Raw genomic sequence first — 27,985 nt, forward strand, 5'->3', positions numbered from 1 at the left:
CTCCTGTCTCATTTACTCCTCCTCCACTGCTGGTGCCACTGCTCAGCCTGCATCTTGGGTGCACTGCAGAGCTGCGCTGGAGCTCAGGCTGTTTTGCTATGCACAAGAACACGACACTCTTATCTCACATCCTCTGCTTTTATCACCACAATAATCATGTTGCCCTGAGGTTTCCGCTTGTTTCAGACACTTTTATTTCTTCACACAAGAGCCAAAAACAGTAGGTTCCAAGTGAAACCGGTCTGTGAAGATGGGAATGCCTCTGTGTGCCCATGCTTGTGTGTGTATGTAAATGCACCTCTGATTTTTCATGCCTTCTGGCTGCAGACCTTTCAGATACACATCTTGGGCAAGCAATGCTTGCTGGGTAGCCATCAGCTAGAAGGAGAAATAGCGTTTGGGGGTCTTCCCTAGGGAGACCTATGGTGAGTCCCAGAGTAGCAAGAGTAGCCAGTCCCAGAGACAGAGATCCAGAGCTGCTTCCCTTGCTCAGGAACCTCTCTACACAGAGTGTATACCCTATCTCCCTGTCTAACATCAATTACTTCCTAAAGCCTGTGACTCAGCTGCAGAGCAGGGACTTCCCAGAATTACAGCCTTCATGGCTATAGGAAGAGGCATAGAAGAGAACTGCACAGAGGGATTCTTATCATCCTCTGTGCTCTGGTTTCACCCTGGAGTCCTGAAACATTAGTGGCACCTTGACACAACTACAACACATCTGTTAATGGAAGAAAAACCAATGGATCTTATCTACTCCACAACTGACTGGACTATGCTTTGCTGTCTTGATAGCATCCACATAGAAAAACTATACTTCATTTGATGGTTGTAGACGGCTGCAGGCTGGAGATATTCTGGAGACATTCTTGTCTCTCCTCAAATTCTGCCCTTCATGCCTGGAGCAATATGGAGGAACCCAAAGGCCAGTTGATGTTTAGCCTCTGAGCTATGACATGGGAAGTGCTGTGCCCACAGCTCTGACAGTCCTCAGTGGATTGCTCCTCTGCCTTTGGGTTGGAAGGAGAAGAAGCAAATCTGGTAAGTTGTCCTGTCAGTCATCTTCGTGCCAAGAGGGAAGGAGCCAATCCTCCCAAATTTCTTCCCTGAAAGTGCCCAGCATGTGAGAGACGCTGTCCAACAACTACATCTTCCTGCTGCCAGCCACCAGGTCATGGATCAATTTCTGTTGGCAATCTTCTTCTTTCGGGCCGAGACGAGATCATAGAAAGGATTCTGTGTGATGCTAGTCCTGAAAATAGGCAGAAAAGAGAGAAAGAGCAAGAATTTTAATGCTGGAGAACAACACAGGCAACCTACTGAACCTGCACAGAGAAACAGCTCACCAAAAAGCAGGAGTGGAGAAGTACAAATAGGAGAGAACAAAGCTGTGTCTAGAGGTCTCCAGAAGGAACCTTGAAACTCTTTGGCATCAAGTGGTTGTTAGGCTACAAAGTTATTTTCATTCCCCTTTTCAGGCTGTATTCCCTGGCAGTCAGATAAACTGTGTGAACATTTTGGCAGGCTCAGGCTTCCAGTTAAGGTCTCCTCACCTTATTGCCTCAATCCACTCATCACGTTCTGCTGGTGTAGCTGCAGAGATCTTATAGGACTGGTGCTTGCCTTCAACCACCTTCCCATCCCCATCTGTTTTGCAGGCTTTGATCTTCTGCCCTTTGCAGTTGGGATTGAAGAGCTCAAAGCAGTTCTGTCAGAAAGGGAACAAAATGGAATTGCAGCAGATGACAGGAGGGATCAAGGAAGCTGTGTTGCTTTCAGCCATAGATGACAGGCTGAGAAAGATTTCAAAAGGGACAAGAGCATTCTGTCTTTGCAGTGCTCTGGGGTCTCATCTTCCCTGCCCAAGAATCACCCCATGAGTTAGATCTTCAAGCCATCCCTCTTAGGTAAGCACCGTGCCTCTTGTGAGGGCTTAGACATAAAAACAGGTCTTATGGAGAGGTGAAGTAGCAATAGTTATGCATTATGGTATCTGTCATCCTTCTCCACACATGAGAATGTCTTCCACTTTTGGGTAGACACAGAATCCTCTCTTCTGTCTGCTACCACAGAACAGACAAATGGCACTTCTCCCAAACTCGTGTCACATCAAAGAAGTGGTTTTCCATGGAAGATGCACAGAGGAAAAGTGTCACTTCCTGAAAGTTTCTTAGCCCCACAGCACTGCCTGGAATACACATCATGTAACTCATTATGGAGAGTCTTGGTGCAGTATATGTAGAAGCCAGCTCTGTGTACTCATCTCTTTCAACATACACATATATACATACAATTAAGCTAGTAAAAGGATGGTTCTCAGACCAGTTGTTGTCTGTTAAAATACATCTGTGTTTAGAGTGGGCTCCAAGACAGTTTGGCACCTTCACTTTGAGAAGCACAGTACATGCAGGCCTGGGAAACTGTTGTTCCCCACTACTCCCTTTTCCCAGAGCTACCTCAGCCTTCACTAGCATGTAAGCACCTTCTCTTCCCACCGACCTCCTATTGCTTTACCAAGAAAAGGAGACTTACTGGCTTTTTGGGATCATCCACCTTCCGGACTGATAGGTTCTCCAGGGGGATAATGCCCAGAGGCTCTTTGTCCTGCAGTCAAAGAAACAGGAATTAACACCAAACATCATCCCTACACTTTTGCCATAGCCCCTCTGATTTCCCCAACATGCGCACCTTTGTAGAACAAAAGCAGTGTGTGCCTGGGGAGATCCCTTCATTTCCATTATGGGGACCTTAGATAACAAGAGATCCCAGCAACAGCTTCGGTGCACAGACTCTCTCCAGACCATAGTCAAGGAAATGGTATATGAAAGGAAGGAGGTCTGAACTCAGTCTGTCAGCATGAGGCAGTCTTAACCCCTATCCTCCCTGACCCCTCAGAAGCTTGTAACCACCCAGTACAAGTTCACAACCTAGAGTTCAGCCTTTACCGTGGTATATTCAAAGTAGTACAGGCAGTTATCAGTCAGAATGAACCAACGACGTTTCCACGTTTTCACACGTCCTCCTAAAGGTTCAAAATCCATTAGTTTCACTCTTAGCTGTCCTTCCCCCAACCCTACTCTACACACACACATGCACACTCTCCCTGTAGCCATCAGTCCCCAGGAAAAAAACATGATCGTTACCACCAGTGTACCAGTGGTACTCACCACCATATGGTGGATGCTGAGGGATTTTGCTGTGATGAGGCTAGGGATGGGGAGAGGGGAGATACATATATGTATAGAAACAGGATTTTTTTTGTTGTTGGTGGTGGTTTTTTGTTTTGCTTTGTTTTTGTTTTTTGAGCAGAGACACCCTGTAGGAACAGGGCCAGAAGGAAAGGAGAGAGCAGGCGGCTGGTTTCAACAGCAGGTGTCAGCCTCAGCCCACCACAGCAGACGGGAGGGAGGGACAATGGAGATGCTGGTGCCAGGGTGAGTTTTGGATGCCTGAGTGGGTTTCTGGGGGAAATTTGTGATGGGAGGAAGGCATGAAGGTGAGGAATCCCGAGGAGTTAGAGGAAGGCTCCCACTGACCTAGTTTCAGGAGCCAGCCCTCACGGTTAGGGTTGAAGAAAGTGTGTGTGAGATCATTTCCATCATCTTCTGGTATAGAGAATGGCTCGTTCTTTATGCTGTCGAACAGATTCTGCACCAGAGCATTGGATCAAGGAGAGAAAGAGAAAATAAAAAGAAAGAAAGATGAATTTCTGACAAAAGTTGTACACAATCATTTCAGGTCCATCTGGTACATCACTCTACTCAGAGGCAGGTGAGTGAATGGGAAAGGAGGTAACAGTGAGCACTAGCCCTCAACAGCCCTCAATATACACTTCAAAATGTTTCAAGAGTGACTGCAAGCTTTTTTCTGCACCCTGAGTCAAAAATAAAGCAAATCCATTTTGGAAACCATGTAATTCATCAGGACTGGCAGCAGTGACTGACCACAGCATGTCCAACGGGGACAGCTGAGGGTATAACAAAGTAGCACTAAGGAAGTTAGAGGGTGGGAGGGGGGTGACAGTGACTGCAGCCCCATTTAGGCCCTGGGTTGGTGGTGCACTATCAAATAACCAAACATTCTGCTGAGAACTTGCATGCAAAGACCAATACGTGCATCTGCATAACCATAAGGAGATGTATTTCACAGAACCCAGGCATTTGGAGCTGATGGTCTTGAAGGTGTTCTCCAAACTAGATGATTCTATGATTCTATGGTCCTGTGCCTGCTGAGCCCCTGGGAAGCTGATAGCTCCAGTTTTGATAACAGCTGTGTCTCCTGCCTCCATCCCCCTTCTGCATCTTCATCCTCTGGGATCAGAGATGGTATGGACTCTGAGAGCTTTAAAGGTAATGGAAGAGGTGTTTTAAAAGCCTCTGGTGTTCATTTTGGGCTTGATGTTGCTACTTGCACAGATATATTCTGGTGCAAAAGAGGTCAGGCTCTGTTGTCCTGACTGATGAAATGCTCTAGGCCCCTCATCATCTTGGTGGCCCTCCCCCGGTCTCTCTCTAGAAGTTCTCTGCCTTTCTTGAACCAGGGTGACCAGAACTGGACACAACACTCCAGATGTGGCCTCAGCAGGACAGAGGAGAGGGGGATGATCACTTCCCTCTACCTGCTGGCTATTCTCTTTCTAATGCACCATTGGCCTTCTGGGCCACAAGGGCACACTGCTCGCTCATGGCCAACCTGCTGTCCACCAGGATGCACAGGTCCTTCTCCTTGAGCTCCTTTCCAGCAGGTCAGCCCCTGGCCTGTACTAATGCATGTGGTTATTCCTTCCCAGGCACAGGATTCTACACTTGCCCCTGTGTAGAAGGCTGTCACTATTCACTGCTATTCTCTGAATGTCTCTCTTGCTACATGTCCTCACCAACAAGCATGTCTGCAGTCACTCTTCAAAGCTTTTTTCATGTTTTCCAGCTTCCATTTTATACCTTTTTCCTTGAGCAGCTCTCCCCTTGCAGGGCAGAAAGTCAGTAGACTTATATTACACTGAGATCAATGGACCTTACGTTCACAGTGAAGCTTGACCCAGAGAGAAAATAGGGACTGATGATAAAATGGGAGATCAAAACCTTCCTTACCTTTAAGAGCTCTTCTGGCAGATCTGCTCCATCATTGATGCCTCGGTTGATGGACACAAACCTTTCAAAGGGGGGTTTGTCTTTCACATTAGGGTTGTGTAGGCTGGTGTTGAGCATGATAATAGAGAAGGAGAGTATATAACATGTATCTGTCAATGAGAAAGAAAACCAGGACTGACGGCATTTTTCTTACAGAGCAGATAATCCACATGCTAACAAGTGACTAGGTTTCCAGTTGCTGGTGAACAGCTTCAACCTGCCAGATTTAGGAGGAGATTTCCCCTCTACCTGGTGTAAGAGAGGCAGATAGGGCTTGAGGAGAGTTGATCTCCTGTGATGGAGATGATTCCCTAGTAGGCAATTTGGGTAGATCTGGTCAGGTAAAAGCTCTGCTAGCAAGTTTCTACAGACCCGTGCCTGTAAGTGGTACCCATGCTGCAATGAGGTATGTTTCACGTGGGACTGGGAGCCTACTCCCTGTTAGGATGAGCTGGAGCACAGTAGAAGAAAGAGGATAAAAGACCATCAGCCTGTTGAAAAGTTCTGATCTGCCTCCTTTAGCTTCATGTAGGAGAACATGAAAGACAGCATCCTCACTTTCACAGGATGATTTCTATGCCCTGTGATTGGGAAAGGAAGGCTCCTCTCTCTAACACACAGTGGTTCTTTGCTTTATAGGCCTTCTTCTCCCTATAAATACCTGTGGACTGGAATACTCCTGGGTTACACTTGCAGTACCAGTTGGCAAAGGCCTCCATCATACGATCAATTTTCTGTGCTTCCCCAGGCAGCCGGAAGCTCCATAGGAACTGTCTAGCAGGAGTAGCATGCCAGAGAGTTAGTCAGATTATGTACAAGGAATATTTATCCTTTCCCTCAGCCCATGGAAATAGAAGAAGTTATCTCATCACAGCAGGGAAACAATGCAGCACATCAAGCAGGATATCTGCTCCTTTCTCTAAAAATTTCCAAGGCTCACCCTCAAACATTCTAAAAAGAAGCAGAGCTAAGCATCCTGTAAATCATGGCTCTTCTCTACTGAGCATTCTGCAAGACATCAGGGACCTGAAGAGAAAGAGCCCTGCCAGAAGGCCTACCTAAAGAGAATAAGATGCTTTAAGACAGAGTCACTTTGTCACAGACATACTGGGCACCGTGAGCTAGCGTATTTCCTAGTACAAAAAATAACTTACCCTGTCCCCACCATCCGCTGAAATCACAACAACCCACTTCACTATCCCCATCTTCTCTGCACATGGCTAGTCCATTCAGAAGACCATGAAAGAGGTCCACCAAAGAAAGGTGTGTTTACAATTCACAGAAAAACAGCCTAGAGCCAACACACACAGCACGGCCTTGGGAAACCCAATCTCATCTCACTGGGGCTTTCATGACCTCTCTGGGTATTAAGACCCAGTGACTGAAAGGATCCTCTCCGTTTCTTACTTCTTGAACACTCACCTTAGTGCTTGCACCAGGTTGAGGTTGGCAAACTGGTGACATGCCACAAAGGCTTGGAGAATCTGAATGTTTTTGGAGTCTCTGGGAGAGGAGAGAGGGAGAAAGTCAGTAGAGAGCTATGACCCTGCTCTATTTGGATGCTCCTTGGTATGATCACACGCATTTTGCTCCCTCCCAGGCTCCCTTTCCCCTCAACCAGCAAGAAACCAAGATGCATGGGCACCACTCTTGTCTGAGTAGACTGACTCCAGTATAGATGGAAAGATAGGTAATCCATGGAGCCAACCTCAGCCACACTCTAAAGACATCTCCCAGTGTCCACTGCCCACCCAGCCCACTGTAGTGTGAGGTCATATTCAGTCTCAGCATCTGCCAAGGGCCATCTAAAATGGTGCCTGAGAGGGATTATGCAGAACAGGGCATCCAAAGGACTTCTTTATCTCAGCTGATTTCTTACCTCCTACCCAAGTAATTGCCAATGGCTGTCTTGTTCAAGCCTTCACCCTTGTGGAGGAATTTGGCAATCTCCTGCAAGTCTGAGGACAATAGCTGCTGCTCAATCAGGTACTGGATCCCCTGGAGGAGACAAGCAAGACGGCAAAGTAAGACAGATCTTTGTGTTGGTGTGAAATTAGAACTTTAATATTCTAATGTCAGACTTCACTGGCTTTGTTAGTATTGTCTCCTGTTACTCCTCAACCCCTCCATGGGAAACCACAGTCACGTTCTCCTTATTCCCACCATTTCTATCTATTGTGGTGGGCTGGTATCATGCTCATTTCATCCCTAAACTTGGACAAATGTTTCACTGAACTGGAAACTCAAGCAAACAGAAAAGGGCAGTGTAGCTCAAAAGTTCAAACAGCCATGTATATTTAAAGTAAAGTCAAAAGGGTTCGTTTTAACATTCTTGGTCAAAATATCTTAGAGTTCTGTTCCTAAAAGTCAGGTTTCACCAAAGAAACTTAAAGAAAAAAAAATGTTTGAAAATAAATAAGCAGATGTTATCAAAAAGGGGTACTCAGGCAAAAACGTAGGCCTATATCTTTTTTCTGAAGTTTTTTGCAGGCCACAGAACAGAAAACTCAGCAACCTGGTAAACTCCATTCTCCCAAGCCAAAAAGGATGGAGTGTGTTCTTTAAGGAGGATAGAGAGTCTGAATCAGGTTTGCAAACAGCCAGCATTTTATTTTAGAGAGAATTCCATCATTTCCAAAGTCACTGAAATTTGAGCTTTTGTTCAGCTTAAGAGCACTATCTAGAAACACTGCAATTCTTCAGACCACAATGCAATTCTCCTCACAGAATACAGTAAAGGAATTAATATTGTTTTAGAAATATCAAAATGTTCAGCTTCGACAGAATCAATTCACTTTGCCTTGCAATATATAAGAAAATATTTCTAAAATGCCCCAAAGAAAAATGAGTTTCAAACGAAGAAATTGAAATGTTTGGGAGATTTCTCCGCACTATTTTCCTTCCTTTTTCCCCAGTTGAAATTTCATCTAGATCAATTTAATTTTGCAAATTATTGCAGTGATGGTGGATCTCCATTTTTCAGACTAGAATGTTTCTCCCAGAAGATTCTGTTCAGCTGTATTTCTAGTGTTTACCTCCTGTAGCCTCAGGAACTTACCCTGAGCGCTTGGAGATGGGAACTCATTTCATCAACATTGCCTAGATGAAACATAACCTCAGCAGGGACAAAGAAAGTTCCCTGCATTGAAAGTCCTACCAGACTCTAGTTACGTACCAAAAAGGGAAGCAATAAACAGAGATCTGTGTGTGCCTGTTCTAAACTAAAATCAATATAGGAACATAGTACAGCAGTTTGACCAGGCTGATCAGCATTGAACTAATAATGCTAAAACGGTTTGGGGTCAGGATTCGTTCAGGCATTTCTGCATGTCATGGCAAAGTGCCATAGAAAGAGATGCCTCAAGGTCAGACAGAAAGACAAAAAGAGAATCCACTCTCACATGATCTGGATGTACTGTTATCAGTGCTCAAAGACAGCTCCCACTGGCAGAGAGATGTCCAGAGGCTGGCAGGCACGTCAGATGCAGTGTAGACACTGGGGAAGATATCTTCATGGTCTCAGCAGGGAGGCATGTAAAGCTGTCACTCAGACCAGCAGCCATCCAAGATGATAGCTGCAGTTAGCCTACAATGAACAATTGTTCAATGCAGACTGTGGTTTTTCCTTAAAAGCAGCTGGCAGCCCGTGGGTTGGACAGGTGTACTCTTCACTGAGTAAAAACCTGGATGGATGACTGGGCCCAGAAAGTGGTGGTGAATGGAATTAAATCTAGCTGATGATTGGTCAGTAGTGGTGTTCCAAAGGTCAGTACTGGGGTCTGTCCTATTTAATATCTTAATTGACTATCTGGATGAGAGGATTGAGTAAATTTGCAGATGACACTGAGTTGGGCAGAAGTGTTGATCTGCCTGAGGGTAGGATGGCTCTTCAGAGGGATCTCAATAGTCTAGATTGATGAGCTGAGACCAACTGTATGAGCTTCCACAAGACCAAGTGCCAGGTCTTGCACTTTAGTCACAACAACCCCATGCAGTACTACAGCCTGTGGCAGGGTGGCTGGAAAGCTGAGTGGTGGAAAAGGATCTGGGGGTAGATGGTCAAACATAAGCCAGCAGTGTGCCCAGGTGGCCAAGAAGGCCAATGGCATCCTGGCTTGTACCAGCAATAGTGCAGCCAGCAGGAGCAGGGAGGTGACCATCCCTCTGTACTCAGCTCTGGTGAGGCTGCGCCTCAAGTGCTGTGTTCAGTTCTGGGCCTCTCACTACCATAAAGACATAGAGGCCCTGGAGTGTGTCCAGAGAAGGGCAGTGGAGCTGTGAAAGGTCTGGAGCACAAGACTGATGGGGAACACCTGAGGGAACTGGGGTTGTTCAGTCTGGAGAAGAGGAAGCTCAAGGGAAATCTTATCACAGTGACCTGGAAGGAGGTTGTGGCAAGGTGGGGATCAGCCTTTTCTTCCTCGTAATAGGGATACAATGAGAAGTAATGGCCTCAGTTTGTGCCGGGGGAGATTCAGGTTGGATATTAAGAAGAATTTTTTCTCAAGAGTGGTGCTGCAGCTGGAACAGGCTGCCCAGGGAGGGAGGTGGTGGAATCACTGTCCCTGGAGGTGTTTAGGGAAAGGGTAGATATGGTACTTAGGGACAAGGTTTAGTGGGAAATATTGGTGATAAGGGGATGGCTGGACTAGACCATCTTAGAGGTCTTTTCCAGCCTTAATGATGCTATGATCCTATGAATTCTGACCGTCACACAAGCAAGAAGAAGTGCACTGAAGAATGTTTAGCTCTCTTGTCAGTGTTAAGCCATCCTCCCTTTATTTCTCTTAGTTTTGGGTTGTATCTGATGAAATTCTCTATAGGCCCCTATAGACACATGATGTGGGGAGGCAATACAGATTGATCTTAACAGAATATTTCAGAAATAGGAAAGAAGGTCTACTCTTCTGACTAGAGCCTTAGCGAGGTAGGAAACCAGCCTCACTGTCCATGGAAATAGCTCCTTTGGCTTGGGTGGGACCAGTACTCAACAGAAACTCTTCCTCACAGCTTCATCCTCAAATTTGGAATGATCAGATCCTACCTTTTCAGGATCCATGTTGAATTTCTTCCGACCCACGGACAGAAGTTTATCCCTCTGCGATAGTTTGCTACAAACAAAAAGAAGAAAAGCCAAACTTAGAATACAGGGCCATGTTTTACTTAGAACACTCACAAGGCAACTCAGATATCAAGGGAGGGTGTCTGTTCAGGGAGAAATCTCAGAGGACAGAAGGACATTCCAGGCTTCATTTTCCTGCCTTGTTGTGATCCAAATTCCATTAGTGCTCCTGTTTTCCCAACACTAAGGGAGGTTTTGGAAACAAAGGAATACTTACTAGCCTCACTTACCTGGTCCTCTCACCAGGGTTCTGATCTGCCTCTTGCCTCTCCTCTGCATTCTGGAAGCCCTCAATCTCTGCAAACACTTGTGCAATCTCTTCTTTCAGCTTCTGCAAAAGAAATATCAAGAGGGTGAAGGCAGAGAAGGGAAAAACAGAAAATGTACAAAGCCTGTCTTATTTCATTCCTCCATCATAGGAAAAGGCCAGCTGTTCAGAACTAGTCAAGGATTTCTGTGAAACATGCATCGCTCTAAGGTGACCTTTCCCATTCAAACTGGAATTCAGCTGAAAGAAATGGGAGAGAAGGGCAGAGGATATTCTTGTGTCGTCATTGAGGGCTGGAAAATCAAGCTCAGTCAGCTTGGAGGAGTCAGAGAACTCATCCCAATATTGATTTTAGTTCTTCAAACAATGTCAGAAATGACATTCCCTCCACCAGACATATTTTCTTCTAGATTTTGCTTTGCACAGCCTGGCTACAATCCAGGACAGAGGAAGTGGAACCAGTAACTGGGAGGTCAATGTGGATCTGAAGTGGCCAGGTAGAGAAACATACTTTCTAATGCTCCTGTCACTCAATACCAGTGAGTGGATATCTGTCTTTAGACGGAGAAAGAAGAGAGGAGGACAAAAAGAATTTTAAGAGCCAATTGTTCCCTTTAGATCCATGATAAATGGTAGCCTTCTTGGCTGGATGTTCTGTGTTACCAAGGAAACCAAGATCTGTGCATCTCCTTGTTTCCCTTCTGCATTTTGGGTTCCCTTCAGACCAAGGGGAATGCCTCTTCCAGGAATCTCTCAATTTATTTCTTTAGCAAACTGAATAGGCAGAGAAAGAAGGGCTATGTGACTAATCTAGCCTCAGTTAGGAGTGAGGATGCAGCTATGATATGAATCTTGGTACAGAAACTGAGAAGTTCTCCAATATCCCACAACTTTAAAGTTTTGCTTTTACTTTCATTCCATTTTGTTTAATCAGTCTGACAGAGCTGAAAGTGTTCCTTAATAAGCTTCAGGTATTGCACAAATGTCACAAAGCTGTGATCATATCTCTTGAATTTCAAATAATTGTGTTTTTTTCACTCTATAACAGTAAGATGAAATTCAGCCTCATTCCTTCTCTCTCTCCCAGACAGCACCACCCTTTAGGTCTGTTTGATAAAGAGTACTGCTAAATAGTTAATGAAGAAATCCACCTGGTAAAAAATGTTCTAGTTCTAGGTGCACTTTCACCTAAACTCATTCTGCTCCACTGGACAACCCTATTAGTTAATGGCTCTGGGTTTTAGAATAAGGGTCAGTGTAGTCTAGTATCTTTTTTTGTGCCCAGTGTAGGTTAAAAAAATGTAGGATTCGTGTTCAAATATCCTGTGTCCCACAGTGCCCATTGCTCATCCTGAAACTGAAAAGATGAAAACTGTGCACAAGTAAACCACATGCACGTGCATCCACAGACTCTTGAAGAAGGTACATGACGCCTTTCTGTTTTTGCAGCAGGGATGCAAAGGCTGCAAGTGTGAGAAGTCACAGATAACTTGGTTTAATTCTTTATGTGAAGACATACTGCAGTTATTTCCCAGGAGTGTGGATCTCTTCATGTTGTGGAAAAATCAGTGCAAGATGATAGTGTACATTTTGTGGCAATGGAAGCAGAAGAGAAAAAGCTGTCCACCACCATGCACGATGTAGATGTGATGTGATATTACTAACTGACTTTCAGTTTGTCATTTTCAGGCTCTTCGGGAGTCAATGAAGTAGTGTTTGAGTCTGCTAAAGGAAAAGAAGAAAAGCAAGTTCAGCTACGGAAGTTTGTGTTGAAGGTCCTTCCATCACACCTTTCAAAAGCGACTTGGCAAGGTCCACAAAAAGGACAAAAATTTAAAAATTGCAGAGGGACGCAGCAGAGAACTAGAACTGATAAGGTGACTGATAATTTAAAATAGCCGTAAATGCTGAGTCAAATCCTTGCCTTTATGACTTAGTAAAGTCATATTTCTTTCCTTTATCCTAAATATGCAATCCCTGTTAATGAACTGCTTTCTCAAATACCACATTATGTTGGTTGATGAGTTCCACATCAGAGAGTACTACAGGTTGGATGAGTGCTGGTGACAAGTATGTCAGGGCAGACTGAAGCTTAGAATTCAAGTTGGATCATGCCACAGCAAATATGACCTGTGCAGAAGCACTTCTGCATGGTCTGGACTGTTATGTGCAGAGATTCCTTGGTGAAGACAGCTCTGAGAAGGCTAGGCAGGATAGAAGGAACAGGATGGTTCTTACCTTGATGTCCTCCAAGAGCTCCTCTCTGTGCTGTCTTATTGTCTCTATTTCAGCCTCTTCAGCCTCACTCAGGTCAGATGACCCTGGAAGAGCAAACGGGTGCCTGTGAGAATAGTTGATGCCAACATATCACAGGAAAAGTCGCCTCAATCTCTCAGTGCCTCAGCAGCTTTGATATCTGTGCTCCTGCATCTATGCTCCCTGCTGTTGTAACCATTGAACTTGAGCTTTGTCTTGCAAATGATTCTCAGTCCAGAGCCAGCAGCAGCCCCCTATACCCTGCCTCACAGTCAGCCTCTCTGCTAGCAGCCCTCTGATCTAACCCTGTAGCAACCCACCTGCCTACACAACCCGGTTTACTCACTGCAAGCGCAACAAAGAGGCTTTACCAAATGCTCTTTGGTGGTTTTTGTGTCAGTCACCTCAATGTACAAGACCTCTAGCACAAGAAAGCTGTGACCTAAATAGTCCATCTACATCTAAACCTCCCATGAAGAAACACCAGCTTCATTGACTGACCCACCACAGCTAGAGTCAAAAACGGCTCAAGAAAGAGAATCAAGGACTTTCAAGTTTGAGGACAGGGTCTAGGGGGTGAAAGCCTTGCTGAAGAAGAAGCATCTGTGGGAGGCTGTTATTCTGCTTTCCTCCCCCCTGTGGATTACAGACAATACAGAAATGCGAACAGGCTTCCTTGTATTGCACAGGAAGTCAAACAGATAACAGAGCCAAAGAGACCACAACATGATTCATAAAAGACTTAGAAGAATTGGGGTGACAGCACTGCTGCTAAATATAATCCTGCTGAAGCAGAGCCTCTTCAGCAAGGAGAACAAGGAGGCTGAAGCCACAGAGAGGCACAGCAGATGGAAAGCCCCAGGAAAATATAGGGGACACACACAGGCTGAGGGCAGTGATGCTACTGGGAGCTCAGTGCACAACTTGCAGTGAAGATCCTACACACAGAAAGATAAAGCTTTCCCAGGAAGTCACATTAGGTTATTGGAACACCCTGCTCTGCTGTTTCATAAGCGAAAATCCCCTGGACCTCTCATCTTCCTGGAAAAAGGGGAAGTGGCACCAAATGTCTTGGAAATTGTCTTAGTGTGGCACTCACATGCAAAACAAATGCTATAAATATGAGTGGAGATGAAGGGGAAGGAACAAGACAAGACAGACAAAAGGAAAAGAGGACAAAGACAGTCATCTTGGAGTCCATGTGGTTCTTTCCTGCCATGTCCACAATGGCTCAGATAAACCTGCCTTCCCCAAGCGTGGACATACCCCCATCCTTTTGTCTGGATGGGTTTCCATGTGCTGTCACACAAGACTGTGCCCCATCCCTCCTGCAGCCATGGGGAGAGGCTGCTGCACCTCTGAGGGGAAAGCACTGGGCCAGCAGCCAGCACGAAGACAGGAATGGGAACTGCCCATTTCCCCTCCCAGATCTGCAAAGAGCCCTCACAAGGAGCTGAAAGAAGTTGACTGTCGCTGTGGCCAGTCAAGAGGGCAGGACAAACCTGAATGTGAGAGGGGAAAAAACCTAATCCGTGGCTTTGCTGCTTGTTAGGCGGGCTGCTGACTTCCCCTTGAATTCAGCCCTACCTATGAGCAGAGCTTGGGCTTATGTCTCCCATGGCTCTTGAGCCTGCAGGAGATGATGCCAGACTCAGCCTCTCCAGCTTTATCTCATTCACCTCTGTAGGGTCTGATAATTATGGAATCACTGGGGTGATTATTTGGCAAATTCTCATTCAGACCCTTTGTGCTGTATTATTGCAGCAGGACTCACCTGAGGAACCTCCCTTTCCCCCACCCCATGCGCAAAGATTGTGGTGTCTGGTTGCTTTGCTTCAGTTGTTCCACATCTACTGAAGCAGCCTAATGCATCTCAAAGAGACCTGAGGCTCCCAGAGGGCATCATCTCACCCACATGACCCCCACAGACACTGTAAATAACTCTATCTCCCTTCCTCCTGAACATCTGAAAATCTCATGTCTCAAGTGATTCACCTGCCCGGTGTGTTAGAGTGGGAAATGTGGAAAAGACTATGTGTGAAAGACTATGTGGGAAAGACTACGTCGGGGGAGAAAATGCATGTGAGTCATGGAGAAGGGGAGGGAATCAAGTCATGGATAAGCAGGAAAGGGTGAAGTAGAAAGGAAAATAACACATGGAGAAAAATTTCAGGGCAGTTTAGACTAAAGTGCAGAAAAGGTCCTTGTAAGGTTTTCTAAGTTTCCTAAACAAAGTCTCTGATTTCTTCAGAAAATAATTCTGAGGTCAGTTCCTGTATGCTACTCTGCTCCCTAACAGGAGGCCTAACACCACTCAAGGTTATTTTGAGGCTCTTCATCAAGATTACTGCATGCATCGGGGTCTATAATTAGAGGAAGTGAATGCAAAAAGCTCGTTTGGGGAACTGTCCACAGCAAAGCACAGAAAACTGCAGAGGCAGCTGGGCGAGAAGCAGAGAACAGGAGCAGACTGCTTTGCCTCTCCTTCCTTCTCCACTTTCAAAATGAGCCACACCAACAGGAAAGGGAGGATCTAAGCAAAACATTTTGCTCACTTCCAAACTGTGCAATGCAGAGGGAATTCAGCCCTGCACCAGAACACTGAGGAATGCTTCAGTGTCATCAAAGTCCTCAGTACCAGCAAGTTCCACTTCTTTCTAGGACTAGATCAGGGCACTAGATGAAGCGTAGCCCTTTTCAGGGTTCTCTGCACAAGGGAAATTTCACACTGATGAAGAGTACCAACAGGTGCGAACAAAAATACCCACAGCTTTCAGGAGAATGCTGTCACCCAAACCTGCTCTGCAGTCTCCTGGCCCATGCACAGCTATGTCGATATCGGCTGGCATCCTCTAGGACTTGAAGTTGCTGCTTGGAATTTATTTTCAGAGAGTAGATGTTGAAAGGATAGCACATGAGCATAGCACATGCGGGACTCTCACCTGCTCTTTAGGTTGCTTCTCCAGTCTCAGAGCATTCTCAGATACAAAGACCTGACCATTCCTTAATTGCCCAGCCTTGTATTTTTAGTGCTGCCTCTCAAAACAAAACACGGACTTCAATTCCAGTTGTGGTGACTGATGCCCTCAGCATCCCCATCTGGAGAGCAGGACAGAGTTATCCCAAAGTCTGAGTGCTCATGTAGCCAGCAAAGAATACTGTGGTGCTGAGTTCATTTCGCATTGACACGAGTTGTCCAGAACTGCCCACATGCTAAGTGAGACCTTCAATCCCAGGTGAAAATATATGCATGAGCATATAGCATTTGGAGTGGGATGTGAGTACATAGGAGAGCTGAAGGATGGGCTGCAGAAATAGCAGAGGAAGATTGTCACGGATGGCAGTGTCTGTAGAATGGATACCAACTAATCTACATGCTACCCACACATGGTATGACAGCACAGGCCCATTTGCAAGGCAATGCAGGGCTCTGAATCACAGAATCATAGAATTGCTCAAGTTAGAAAAGACCTTCAAGATCATCAGGTCCAACCGCAACCTAACCCTAGTACCCTAACTCTAACAAGCTTCGGTTAAATCATGTCCCTGAGCACCACATCCACACGGTTGTTAAACACGTGAGGCTGCTAAAGGGTTTAGGTACATCCACACATGTCAACACATGAGCTGAGCATTCTGGTGGGCACTTTCTGCCTGGTTGAGGCTGTTTGGTAGGGGAATTTCACCTGAATTTCCATTCCTTTTTTTATATGAGTTTTGTGTCATCTCCACTGCAGACTATCACCGATCCTAGTGCCAGACTGGTAGAAGAAAGCTGTCGAGTTCCCCAGTTCCCTCCAGCCAAACCTGTCTCCCTCCTGCACCAAATCAGTTCTCGGTTCTCAGTTCTCTGCCAGCCTGTGTCAGAAGAAATTCAAGATGGAGCTCACACAGGTAGAATTTGCACATTCCATCTACAGAGGGAAAGATGTGGAGTTTCTGTTGTTTGTTAGCCAAAGCTGAGCAAATTCACGTTGTTCCTCAGCAGGATCCCACTGCACTACCACAGTGTGTAACTTTTAAGATAAATAGTTTGTTAATGCATAGCTTGAGTGAAAGACCATCTGTACGAAGTACTCTGCCTCCTCCTGCCCAGTTGGTCCTACATTAACTAGGTCCATCATTTCTTTCAGGTAGTGAGGGCCAGCTGCTCTCAAGAGAACCGCCTCCACCAGTGTGCGTAGCCAGATGCCCACAAAAGCTCTGCTCCCACAGGTCCTAGCAATTTCCTTGGCAAGCAAGCCTGGTATGCTGTTTTTTCATGCTCTTTCCTTGTTTACCCATCTAGGAGCTCTCTCTTTTCTACATCATATACACAAGAGCTGGCCAGGACAGATGATGAGTCACAGCATAGTCATTGCCAGATCATCCCTTTTCTCCCTGGTGCTTATTGAGCCCATATCCTATCCTCTCCCTCTGTCTTCTGCATTTGCTTAGACTTAAAGACACATCAAACTTCCCCAGCCAGGATGCTGAAAAAGTTCTGTCCAGAAGCCTCCCTTTCTCTGCAGGACACCAACCACTTTATCCACCATCTGCCAAACTAGGAAAATAAAACTCAAGATCTCTCTCAGTTCTTCAGATGTGACTTATTTTCCCCATCTGCAGCTGCCTTAGAGATTATTTTGGGACCCCGCAGGCCCACCTGGAGGTGGTGGAACCCTAGTACAATCACCTTTAACAAGTGCATATGCAAGAGAGGCCACTAATGCCAAAAACCTAGCAAGCTGGTTGCACTGGGACACCCAACTGCATGAAAAGCTCTGCAAACTGTCTCCTGCAGGCCACAGGGAACCACCACTGAGGAGCCTGTGAGTTGTGCCAAGGCTGCATGAAGGGAAGCCAAAAATTATAGGTACTCAACCAAGTGCCACATAAAACCCTTGATATCCCTGTGCCGTTCCTGCAGCTCAGGTCATGATCACAAGGGCACAAGGGACCACAGCAATAGACATTCTCCATACGAAAACCATTTTCAGTGCGAGAATTTCTCCTGATGTGAATGGAGTTGGTTTATAGGCGAGCAAGTAAAATTATGCAGGTCAAGGCTGACAAGCAATTAGCTGTATACCACCAGGGTTCTTCCACCATCTCCTTCCTCCTGACACCAGCTGCAGCATCCACTCCAACTACTGGGATTTCAGGATGTGCACAGCCCCCACAGAAAACAAGACAAAAGATGGTGAAGTCTTACCAGCAGGACAGAAGTCCATCCTGAAAGTCCTAATGTATTTTCCACAAGGGCTGTGTTTCTCCTTGCCTTCTGCTTGTTCAGATGCTTCACAGAACTGAAACAACTTGGAGCTAGAGACCAAAGCGCTGCAGCATGAGGGGGGCGGGTTGCCTTGTCGCTCCGCCTCATCCCTCCGACCACATTGCATGAGCTCGCACCAGTGAAGGAAACTGTGTGCAAACTGATCTGGCCTTACAGAGGCTCTCTGACTACTTTTGAAATGCAAATCCATGAATGTACTTCCATCCCATCAGGTTTAGAGGGAATGTCTGAGCCCACATTTGTGTCTGGGAGGACTGACATTTGCAGAGACAGTACTGCAGAGTTTTGTCTGACATATTCCTATGAGAATGGAGAAAAAAGGGAAGATCCTGATTCAGAAAACCCCTCTGATTCAGGAAATGGTTTTATTTGAAAGGAAAGATTCTTTCTGTGTTAATTCTGCAGCAGAGTATGTATGAATGAACATTCTAGAGGTTGGTTGAAGGAGAAGGGTTTTTTTTCTCCTTTTCCCTCCCTTACTACTCACTGTAAATCTTACTCCTTTCTTCCACCAACAAGCTGTGAACTGAGGAGAAAAGAAGTCCTGTCTGAGACTCAGCAGTACTTCTGCCATTGGAAGAGCTGTCACTAGAGGCAAAGAGATGCTCTTTCTTCCCCCATCAATTCCACATATTCTCAGAAGGCTGTGTTCCTTTCACTTCCCCCTGAGTTAGTTGTATTTGGTTACCATATACACCAACATTCTTGCTGTATGTGGTAGATTTCCGACAAAAGTAATGTGTGGGGTAAAAAAAAAAAGAAGAAAGGCTACAGGAGAGCAGCACATCAGAGCCAAAAGAACTGGTGAATACATAGGTCAAGGTAAAAATCAAATCAGATGCGGCTTGATGTGCCTTGCCTCCTATATCAGGACTGAAGCTATTGAGGAACACCTCTCTGCGCACTCTATGTCCACAGCACTCCTAGCCCTTGCTGTACTCACAGCAGACTTTGAGCAGGAAAGAGAAATGGCCCAGACTTCTACATATCATCTTTCCACGAGACAGCAGGGTACAGTTTTCAAGAGCCTCTTATGTGTAGAAAAATAAGAGATGACCTTCAGATGCGTTACACACTGCCAGCTGACATCTATCTGCACTTGCCACCACTTAGAATGGGTTTATGTGAGATCAAAAACCTATGACTCATTAGAAAAGGAAGAGCTACAACCTTCCCATGTTCCTGTTAATTCATTCTTGTCTGAGATCTTCTGTAAAGAATAACTGGCCCTGTGGAAAGCTTGGCTGAGGTCCATTCAACCTCATAGAGAAAAACACAAATTGCCCTCCCTTCCTCTCAGTCTTTTGTATTTGTTATTTGTTACCCATGGTTGTGCTATAGGTTCATTGCTGTTACTGGAGAGGACAAGTGTTTTAACACACCTTCAGTAACAAATGGGAGATATCCCAACATTGAAGGCATTGTGTCAAGAGGCAAAATAAATTCCAAGTGGCTTCACATAGGCAGCTGTAAACAAGGTCGCAAATAATTTTTAATTGTTAGGAAGAGTTAGTGACAAAGATTCACCACTCACTTGCTGTGGTCAGGGTCAGTATTTTAAGAGGAGAAGCTAGCAGCTTATTTGGAAGAGAGAAAAGGCAGGAGAAGAAAAAAGTCTTATTATGCAAACTGTTTTTGAATTATCATACCCATGTCTGCCTTAACCTTCAGCATGCACAGCTTCTTAGAGTTAACGAGAAGCCTGCCTTTGGATCATATCTTGCCAAGAGCCCAGTCTTAAGAGTTTTAACCTGTCTTGGGATTTCAAGCTGCATCAGAAAAGAATTCACTCCCTCACAGCTGATGTCCTAATTCCTCTACTGGGTTTGGATCCAGCATTTTGCCTCCAGTATTGACATATATATATATTTTTTTCCATTAAAAAAAGAAAAAAAGTTTCAACAGTGTTTCAGCTGACATCAATCAGACATGCCAAGCCACTGTCTTGAAAGAGCTTATTTAACTGCCTCAAGCACATGATATATATATGCAACTTGGTCAGATCTGTTCATATGCATGTGTTTGTGGTAGGTCAAACCACAAGCAGCTTGCAAACACCAAAATGGATGCCTCTGTACGCTGCAAAAACACTCTTAGCCTCTCCAGCAGAGACCAGTGTAAAGCTTGTACCTATGTCTCTAATTCATGTATATTTCATATCTTAACTCCTTGATGTTTTGTTCTTCCCAGAGCTTTGCCTATCTTCTGCTTAAAATCACTGACTACTCCATTTTGGGACCTTACTTACTCATTCTGGGTTACACAATATAGAAAGGATAAAAGGTAAGCCTGGTAAAAGGGCTGAAGGGCACATCCTGCGAGGAGAGGCTGAGGATATTTTTTTCTCTATTTTGGAGAAAATTAGGCTAAGATGCAACTTCATTGCTCTCCACAGATTCTTGAGGAGGTGAAATGTAGAAGTGCTGGACTCTGCTTCCTGGTCATCAATGATAAAACTCAGTGGCACAAAGCTGCACCAGGGGAGATTCAGACTGGATCTTAGGAAATATTTCTGTACCATGAAGGTGGTCAAACAATGGAATAGGCTTCTGTGGGAGGTGGTTTATGCTTTATGCCTGCCAGCATTCCAGAGGCATTTGGATAATGCCCTCAGTAATATACTTTAACATTTGGTTAGCCCTGAAGTGTTAAAGAAGTTGGACTAGATGATCTTTTAAGATTGTTTCCAACAGTACTATCCTGTTTCTCCCTTCCCTTCCCTTCCCTTCCCTTCCCTTCCCTTCCCTTCCCTTCTTTCTAAATTTATTTCAATGGATTTTAACAGTGGTTGGCATTGAAACAGTTTAAATGCTTCCACTTATATCAGCTAAAGGAGTTGGAATGAGGCACACACCATTAGCAAACTGCATAATTTGAATCCATGCAATAATGAAATATCTCCAAGAGATGTTTTTCGTAAGGGGACACAAGAAACAAGAAGCATTGTGCTACTGAAATAAGCCTAGAGCACTTCCTGTTCTTTCAAAAGTGCAGGTAATTATGTCCCCATCTCCATAACTTTATTCCCCTGCTCATTCACATCATACACAAAACACTGGTTCTAGATTTACCCTAAAGCATACAACCAGTTTCTCTCATGAGAAACAGACCCAGATGATAGGTTAATATATTTGAGTATACCAGATGGACAACACAGATTTATGGTGACAGCAGTGTTATCCCAGTCGGCAATGTATCTGGAAATGCCTTTAATGTACATAACATAGCTTCTGTGATTGTGGCCTGAAAATATCATGAAAGGTCTACAACACATTCCTGTCATTATTTCAAGTTAAAAAAAAAAAGCAGATAAAGTGGGGAAAAAAAACAAAGGCAGAAGGAGCGTGAGAGATGAAGGTTGAATGAAGGTAGCAGATAAAGAAAGAAACAGAGAAAAAACAATTATACCTCAAAGCCATAGAAACACCATATGTACCCTAGGGAACATGAGAGTGAGATGTTTTACAGTGTGGTGAGAGCTAGCTCAAATCAAGAGGCTCAGAGCATCTGGGTTCTCCACTGCTGTCAACAAGGTCAACATAGATACAGCCTAGCTCAAACACAAACTAAGCAAGGAAAATTTGACAAGCAGCAGCAAAAATCAGCCTGTGCTGAAAGATACCTATGTTCAAGATGTGGGTTTTCTGAACACTGATTCTTCAATGTTTCTCCTTCTGGAGAAACCTGTGGCCTATACAATTAAAAGAAAACCAGCAATATCTGGGAAAAGAATAACCTGGATCAGATCAAGGGCATGTCTCAAAAAGGAATGCATTTCTTGGAAAAACAGGAGACTGGAGGAAGAACCAGAGAACATTTTCCAGGTGACAGAGATTATTTTAACAAGACAAAGAATTGAGATGTGAATGGTGACTTCTGGCCCAGAGTTGCAAACAAAGTTCACTCAACTGCGAGAGAAGCTGTGTCAATAAGAGAAGACTGGAAGGGAATGGGGACATTGCAGAGCCTGCACAATATCAAGGTAACTGAAGGAGACTATGACAGGCCAGTATGTCTTGGGTTGGATCGAGGCCAGATTTGGTCCTTTTTGTCCCCTCCTATCACTTTCCTTCACACTTACCAGCCCACATGTAAAGCAGTTCTCCTGTGCCTCCAGAGCCACTGGGAACAGGGAGAGGAAGAGACATATCCTTGGAAAGTAGTATTTTTGATAGTGGACTGGGGTTAGATCCAGTAATTGGTACTGACACTGCACATCTTTCCCAGCTGTGGTTATATATAAATATATAAAGCTGGACTGTGCAGGCAAGAAGTGGGAGAGTTTGAAATGTGGACATCCAAGCTGTGCCAGCAGTTCTCATCTCAACAAGCATGGCACATTAGGCAGACTAGTAATACAGACTTAAAATAATTATGTAAATAGAAAGGAAATACAAATATTTCCTATTACTTTCAAGGCAGTAAAAACAGTGATGAAGCTAATGCTCAGTATGACTGGGTTCTGACCACATTGATTGTATTGCAACAGCCGCACACACAGAGGCAAAGTACAGGTTTGTATAGCTTCAATAGCCCCATCAGGGGGTTTAGACTGCAATTCCATTTGGGCTGAGGGAGTGCAGCATGTCAGGAGAGAATATAACAGTTATTATTTATAACACTTATTACTGTGGGGATTATGATCTGCACACACATAATTTTGATGCATGGCAAAACAGCACTACAGAAAAGACAATAACACATTTTATTTTTTGTCTAACAATTGGAACAAATTAATCCTTGTCCAGTGTGAGAAGCAACATAGAGTGCGATAGGCAGAGCAATAGTTCAGCATGGGAATGTACAGGTAGTAGGTAAGGATACTAGTGCAAAGTATCTGACATAGCCTATTCTCAAAAGCTTTTACTAATTCAGAGAACCGGAATAAATTCTAAAGGTGAAATACAGTAATTATAAGAGGCCACAGGGGGAAAAGAACAACAAACTATTACAAAGACTGCAGAAGGATTGCATATTCTCTGATAAACTCAAATGAAGAGCTTGAAGTATTTTTTTGTTGGACTCAGAACTGTGGCAAGCTTAAAGCTTTATGACATCTACATTTTCAAGAAAGGCAAGAAAGATTTTATTTTGGTACTTCAGGTACTACTTGTGTTGTAAAAGAGTAGCTATAGACCTCCTTAGTACTCTAAACAGCTCTTTTCACTTCCCTCAACATTCCTAGAAGATCCTATAGCTTATCATGGAAAGACGTGCATTAGATCTGGCTTTACAAAGCGCAGTGAAGACTGCTAACGTGCAAAGAAGTCAAGTCAAGCAGTTTACACTAAATTAGAATTTACACATGCCATCTTCAGAACAGTTACTTCTCCACTACAACAGACAGATGAAAAAATGCTATTGGACCACTTCAGCACCCAGTGAGAAAGGATGTATAGTCAGATATTGATCTCTATTTATCAGCCTTAAGTAAGAGAGTGGTATCTGTGAAGTGGGAGATGTCACTGGATGAGAACAAAATAACTGTAAGAATGGAAACTGATATCTGAATCACCAGGGCCTTGCAGAAATGGAGAAGCAGATAAGAGCAAGCCATAAAAAAAATAATAAAAAATCAGTATGATTTAGGAATCTGCCAACAACTTCTCAAGTGAGGGAAATACAGGTGTAAATCAGCCCTCACAAGGACCTCAATGCTCAGAGGACCACACCATGATCTTCTGCTTATCCAGGCACATCATGGAGAAGAGATGAAGGAGATGAGCTACTACTCTTATTGCCCCAGACAGAGGATGGCAGTGGAGCAACTATTTTGCCCCAACCCTACAAGCTGAGAGCAGCCCCAGTTGGAAGGCAGACCAGTCCCCACAACATGTTATGGACCAACTGCCCCATGGCTGTAGTAGGACTAGATCCCAGGAAAGTCTAGAAGCAATATGGGTCTAAAACTAAGGATCGGAAGCTTTTTTATTTTTTATTTTTATTTTTATTTTATTTTTATTTTTATTTATTAGCTTTTGCTTGACAGGTTAGATTTAGAGTAGAGATCCCCTGGTATAGTTATACAACAAAGAGCGTTATGGCCTGAGGTGCCTCATCCCTTCCGGTTATGATACCAGCTCTGAGTTTATTGCTTCCAAGTAAGTATGGCAATGTAAGTATGTAAGTATGGAAACCACAGCAGTGAGGGGTGAGGACTGGCAGCAAAATGGAGGGGTGGACGCTTCGTAGAATAATAGAAGCAAAGAAAGAACTAAAGGTAGCAAGCAGACAGATGGTACGAAGCTGTGTGAAAGGGGAAGTGAGAAGAGGCAAAAGGGAAATATATCAAATTTGCTGGGACAGTTTGCAGAGAACAAACGTCTTCCCTGGTGGAGGCCCAGCACACACAGAAAACATCTCACGGCCACACAGGACTGCCTGAGCAATAGCTCAGATAACATAAATTATATCAGGATCCAGATCCCTCTCATCCTTGTCTTATCCTATGGCAGAATACCATAGAAAAAGAGGGAGAGATGAAGTGAGCCAAACTTCCCACTTATTTTTTAGAGGAAAAAATGGTAATGCCATGTATCCTGTCCCTTGCCTACTGTCCTACATGGGCGCTGTGCAAACCCAGTGCGGATGGGTCATTCAGAATGGGCAATTCTTCCCTATTAGTGTCTTCCTCAAACTCAGCAAAGGGAACAAGAAAACCCAGATGACTGCCTTTCCTCGACCCTGCTGCACATGAAGAAGGAAACTAACATCAAGAGCACCTCTTGGTGGTGTGAGAGCACATCAAAGCAGCAAAAGCTCTGTATTGGCTCATTTAGTGGCTTAGGAGGAAATTTTCTGCATTTTCCTTCCCTTCCCATTCCTTCAGCATGCACAGTAGAGATATTTCAGTGTAGCAGGCTCCAGCTGTTCTCAGAGCTGTTATAATGTGTATTTGAATTTAATATCTTGTTTTTAATAATTTAAATATGATAGAAATAAAACTGTTAAAATTCTGCATGTAGAGCTCTGCCATTCCTCTGCAGAGTGGCTAGCAGAGGAGGGATGTTTATAAATTCACAACACAGATCTCTGACTTGGAAGAAAACTGGCTATCCACACGAGTAGCAGGCAATTATCCTCCAAAAGCAATTTGCCCAGAATGAGGATGCAGAAATTCCACCTTGCCAGGACTTCTGCAGCTCAGTTTTGGCCATACAAAGCTGCAGTGTCTTTGAAATGGAGCTCATCTGGGCATGGTTCTCTACAGTCCCTTCTCCCTAACTGCTTTTATCTCGATAGCAGGTGAGTGGTCCTTGTTCATCTCTGCCAACAGGTCCCACTCTATCCCTGGGCAGGTTTTCATCCAGTATCCCTTAGCCTGGATCCCACACCAAGTGTCTTCATGTGACCATCGCTCTGTCCCAAGTAACATTCAATATGTTCTCCATCTCTTTCCATCTCTTTAGCTCCCAGCCTTTCCACCCCAGGTGACCACTCTCTTGCCATCCTGCATATCACCATGCATCCTGGGGTATTTGAAAACTTTAGACAGAAACTCTGGTAGAAACAGAAATGTTCTTCTGGATATGATGATTCCAAATGCAGTTTCAGAAAGTTTCAGCTCCAGGAAAGAGTTTCCTGCTTGCCTGTCCCAGAGTGCCCGCCCCTGAATCCTTAGGGACCGTCAGTTGTCACTCAGAAATCTGCCACAGAAAGCTCCCAATGTATCCACTTGTGAGCAAACTCCAATCAGGTCATAGAATCATAGAATCACATAATGGCTTGGGCTGGAAGGAACCTTAAAGCCACCCAGTTCCAATCCCATGCCATGGGCAGGGCTGCCACCCACCAGCTCAGGCTGCCCAGGGCTCCATCCAACATGGCCTTGAACCTCCAGGGATGGGGCACCACAGCTTCTCTGGACAGCCTGTGCCACTGCCTCACTGCTCCCTCAGTGAAAAACGTCCCTTAGACATTTCATCTATATCTCCTCTCTTTTAGTTTAAAACCATTCCCCCTTTCCCTATCACTATCTATCCATGTAAAAAGTTGTTTTCCCTCCTATTTATAATCTCCCTTTAAATACTGGATTTCCAGTGTTCCAAAACCTTCCAAGCACAGATGTGACACAGTTTTTCAAAGTTTTTTGACAAATGGACTGACGTCAAGCTCAGAATTTCTTTCGGGTAGTTGTGTCCCTTTTACCAACCAACTGTTCATAGTAGGCTTTACAGTGTAGCTACAGCCATCTGTCCATGGTCTGCAGATATACCTTGACACTTGTTAGGCTAGGATCTAGGGTTTGGATGTGGCACACTACCAGCTCTACCAGCATTGCTTCATTTGAGTATCACAGGCCTCATGTAAATGTTGGGCATTTTTCTTCCACCAATATCATTCTCTAAAACCATGTATAGCCATCTTCTATTCCCACTGAGTCTCTACCTCCTGCCATATTTCTGCAGCTGCCTGCCCTTTCCAGTTCCTACTGCTGCTGTCCCTATAGCAGCATTTGTGACTCTCCCTTCTGTCCTTCTCTGACCTGTATTCCCTGCATTTCCACAGCCCATTCCTGCTCTTGCAGAGGAGCCAGTGGGTTTCCTCTCTCATTCCCTACCACCCGCAGATGGAACACTTAGTACAGCTGCTAGTTTTGTGCTTCTGACACAGCCGCAAGGCTTGGAAACTTTTCATGGTTGAATGTTTTTGGGTTGCAGCCAACACTGAGTGACGGATAGGAAAGCACTACACACCTGAATGGGTCGACTGCAAAAACCTCCCATGGCTGCAGCAGCACAAAGGTCACCAGCCTTTGGAAAAGCAGTTTCCCTCAGCATTCCTTCTTTCAAGAACATGCCGGCTTAACACCCACTGTTCTCGGCCTAACAGGCCTCCTGACAAACCTGGAAATTCTAATTAATTCTGTGTCACCGCATCCCTTCCTCTCTCAAGTGTGCCTCTATCTATCTACCCACCAATTCAGGCTGAAGACAAGAACACGTGCACTCTTTTCCAGGCATAGCATTGCAAGCTGGGGGAAGAAAGGAGGAGCTTCAGACTCATTTTGAGGAGTGAAAAGAAGGAGTAGAGCTCCACATCTCTTATTTCTGAAGGTGATTGCGTCCCTCTCTTTGTTGCTTAGGCCTAAAACTCTTCAAAATTCTGAGGACAAGATGAGGAAATCTATCAGCAGCTCTCATGGGCTGCTTGAGCACAGAGTGGACAGGGAGAAAATGGTTTGTGGGGACTCTCTTGTGCAAGACTTAGCTCTTCTAGTAGCAGCAAGAGAAAGAAAATTCATTACATCCTCTGATGCGTTTATTCCTCTTCATGACAAATACATAGATACATCCAATGCTTTTTCGTATACTAATAATTCAGGAACAGGGACAGGACCTTATTGCTCCAGGAGTGGTGGGACAAGCAGCCATGCTTCCAAGAGACTGCTTAAGTTCCTTGTTCAGTCTTTGCAGAAAACACTATTCCTCTAAATATTTCACCACTGACACCGAAGGATAGACCCATTAAAGCTGGAAAGACCAAGACCATCCAATCCAACCACCAGCCCATCCCACCATGCCCACTGACCACGTCCCTCAGTGCCACATCCACACAGTTCTGGAACACCTCCAGGGATGGTGACTGCACCACCTCCCTGGGCAGCCTGTGCCACTGCAGCATCACTCTTTCAGAGAAGAAATTCTTCCTAATATTCAATCTGAACCTCCCCCAGAACAACGTGAAGCCATTACCTCTTGTCCTTTTGATACAGGGAAGATATGAGAAATCTTCATTGCCTCATGTCCTTTGCTACTCTCACTGCAGATCCCCAGGCCTGTTTACACCTCCTTCAAACTCTGGATGCTAAAGATGAGAGGAGAAAGCCCACTCTTCCAGTTTCTCACTCTTCTCTAACATTGGCTCAGCTCTCATGCAAAAGCAGTTTGGTGCCCCCAGCTGTTGGCTTGAATGGGGCAGGAAGGCAGTGGGTT

At 44.8% G+C, this 27,985-nt stretch overlaps 1 protein-coding gene across 4 annotated transcripts; it reads right to left on the reverse strand.

Annotated features, from left to right (window-relative positions):
- Positions 1 to 177: 177 nt before the first annotated feature.
- Positions 178 to 27,964, reverse strand: CYTH4 (cytohesin 4). 4 transcript variants are annotated; one of them, XM_031554509.1, is made up of 14 exons: positions 27,746 to 27,964; positions 12,758 to 12,840; positions 12,039 to 12,244; positions 10,482 to 10,582; positions 10,174 to 10,240; positions 7,009 to 7,127; positions 6,552 to 6,632; positions 5,791 to 5,903; positions 5,091 to 5,239; positions 3,537 to 3,648; positions 2,946 to 3,022; positions 2,533 to 2,604; positions 1,554 to 1,708; positions 178 to 1,252 (listed from the first exon to the last, which is right to left on the reverse strand). In XM_031554509.1, the coding sequence occupies exons 5-14, from the start codon at positions 10,186 to 10,188 to the stop codon at positions 1,180 to 1,182; spliced, it is 966 nt and encodes a 321-aa protein (XP_031410369.1). In that variant the 5' UTR covers positions 10,189 to 10,240; positions 10,482 to 10,582; positions 12,039 to 12,244; positions 12,758 to 12,840; positions 27,746 to 27,964; the 3' UTR covers positions 178 to 1,179. The 4 variants fall into 4 exon arrangements, with proteins under 4 accessions (XP_031410369.1, XP_031410368.1, XP_031410371.1 ...); XM_031554508.1 differs by lacking the exon at positions 27,746 to 27,964 and adding an exon at positions 17,970 to 18,109; XM_031554511.1 differs by lacking the exon at positions 27,746 to 27,964 and adding an exon at positions 17,970 to 18,109 and having other exon boundaries at positions 10,469 to 10,582.
- Between the last annotated feature and the right edge of the window lie 21 nt (positions 27,965 to 27,985).

The sequence above is a fragment of the Meleagris gallopavo genome, chromosome 1, assembly GCF_000146605.3.
Source record: "Meleagris gallopavo isolate NT-WF06-2002-E0010 breed Aviagen turkey brand Nicholas breeding stock chromosome 1, Turkey_5.1, whole genome shotgun sequence".
Classification (NCBI taxonomy): domain Eukaryota; kingdom Metazoa; phylum Chordata; class Aves; order Galliformes; family Phasianidae; genus Meleagris; species Meleagris gallopavo.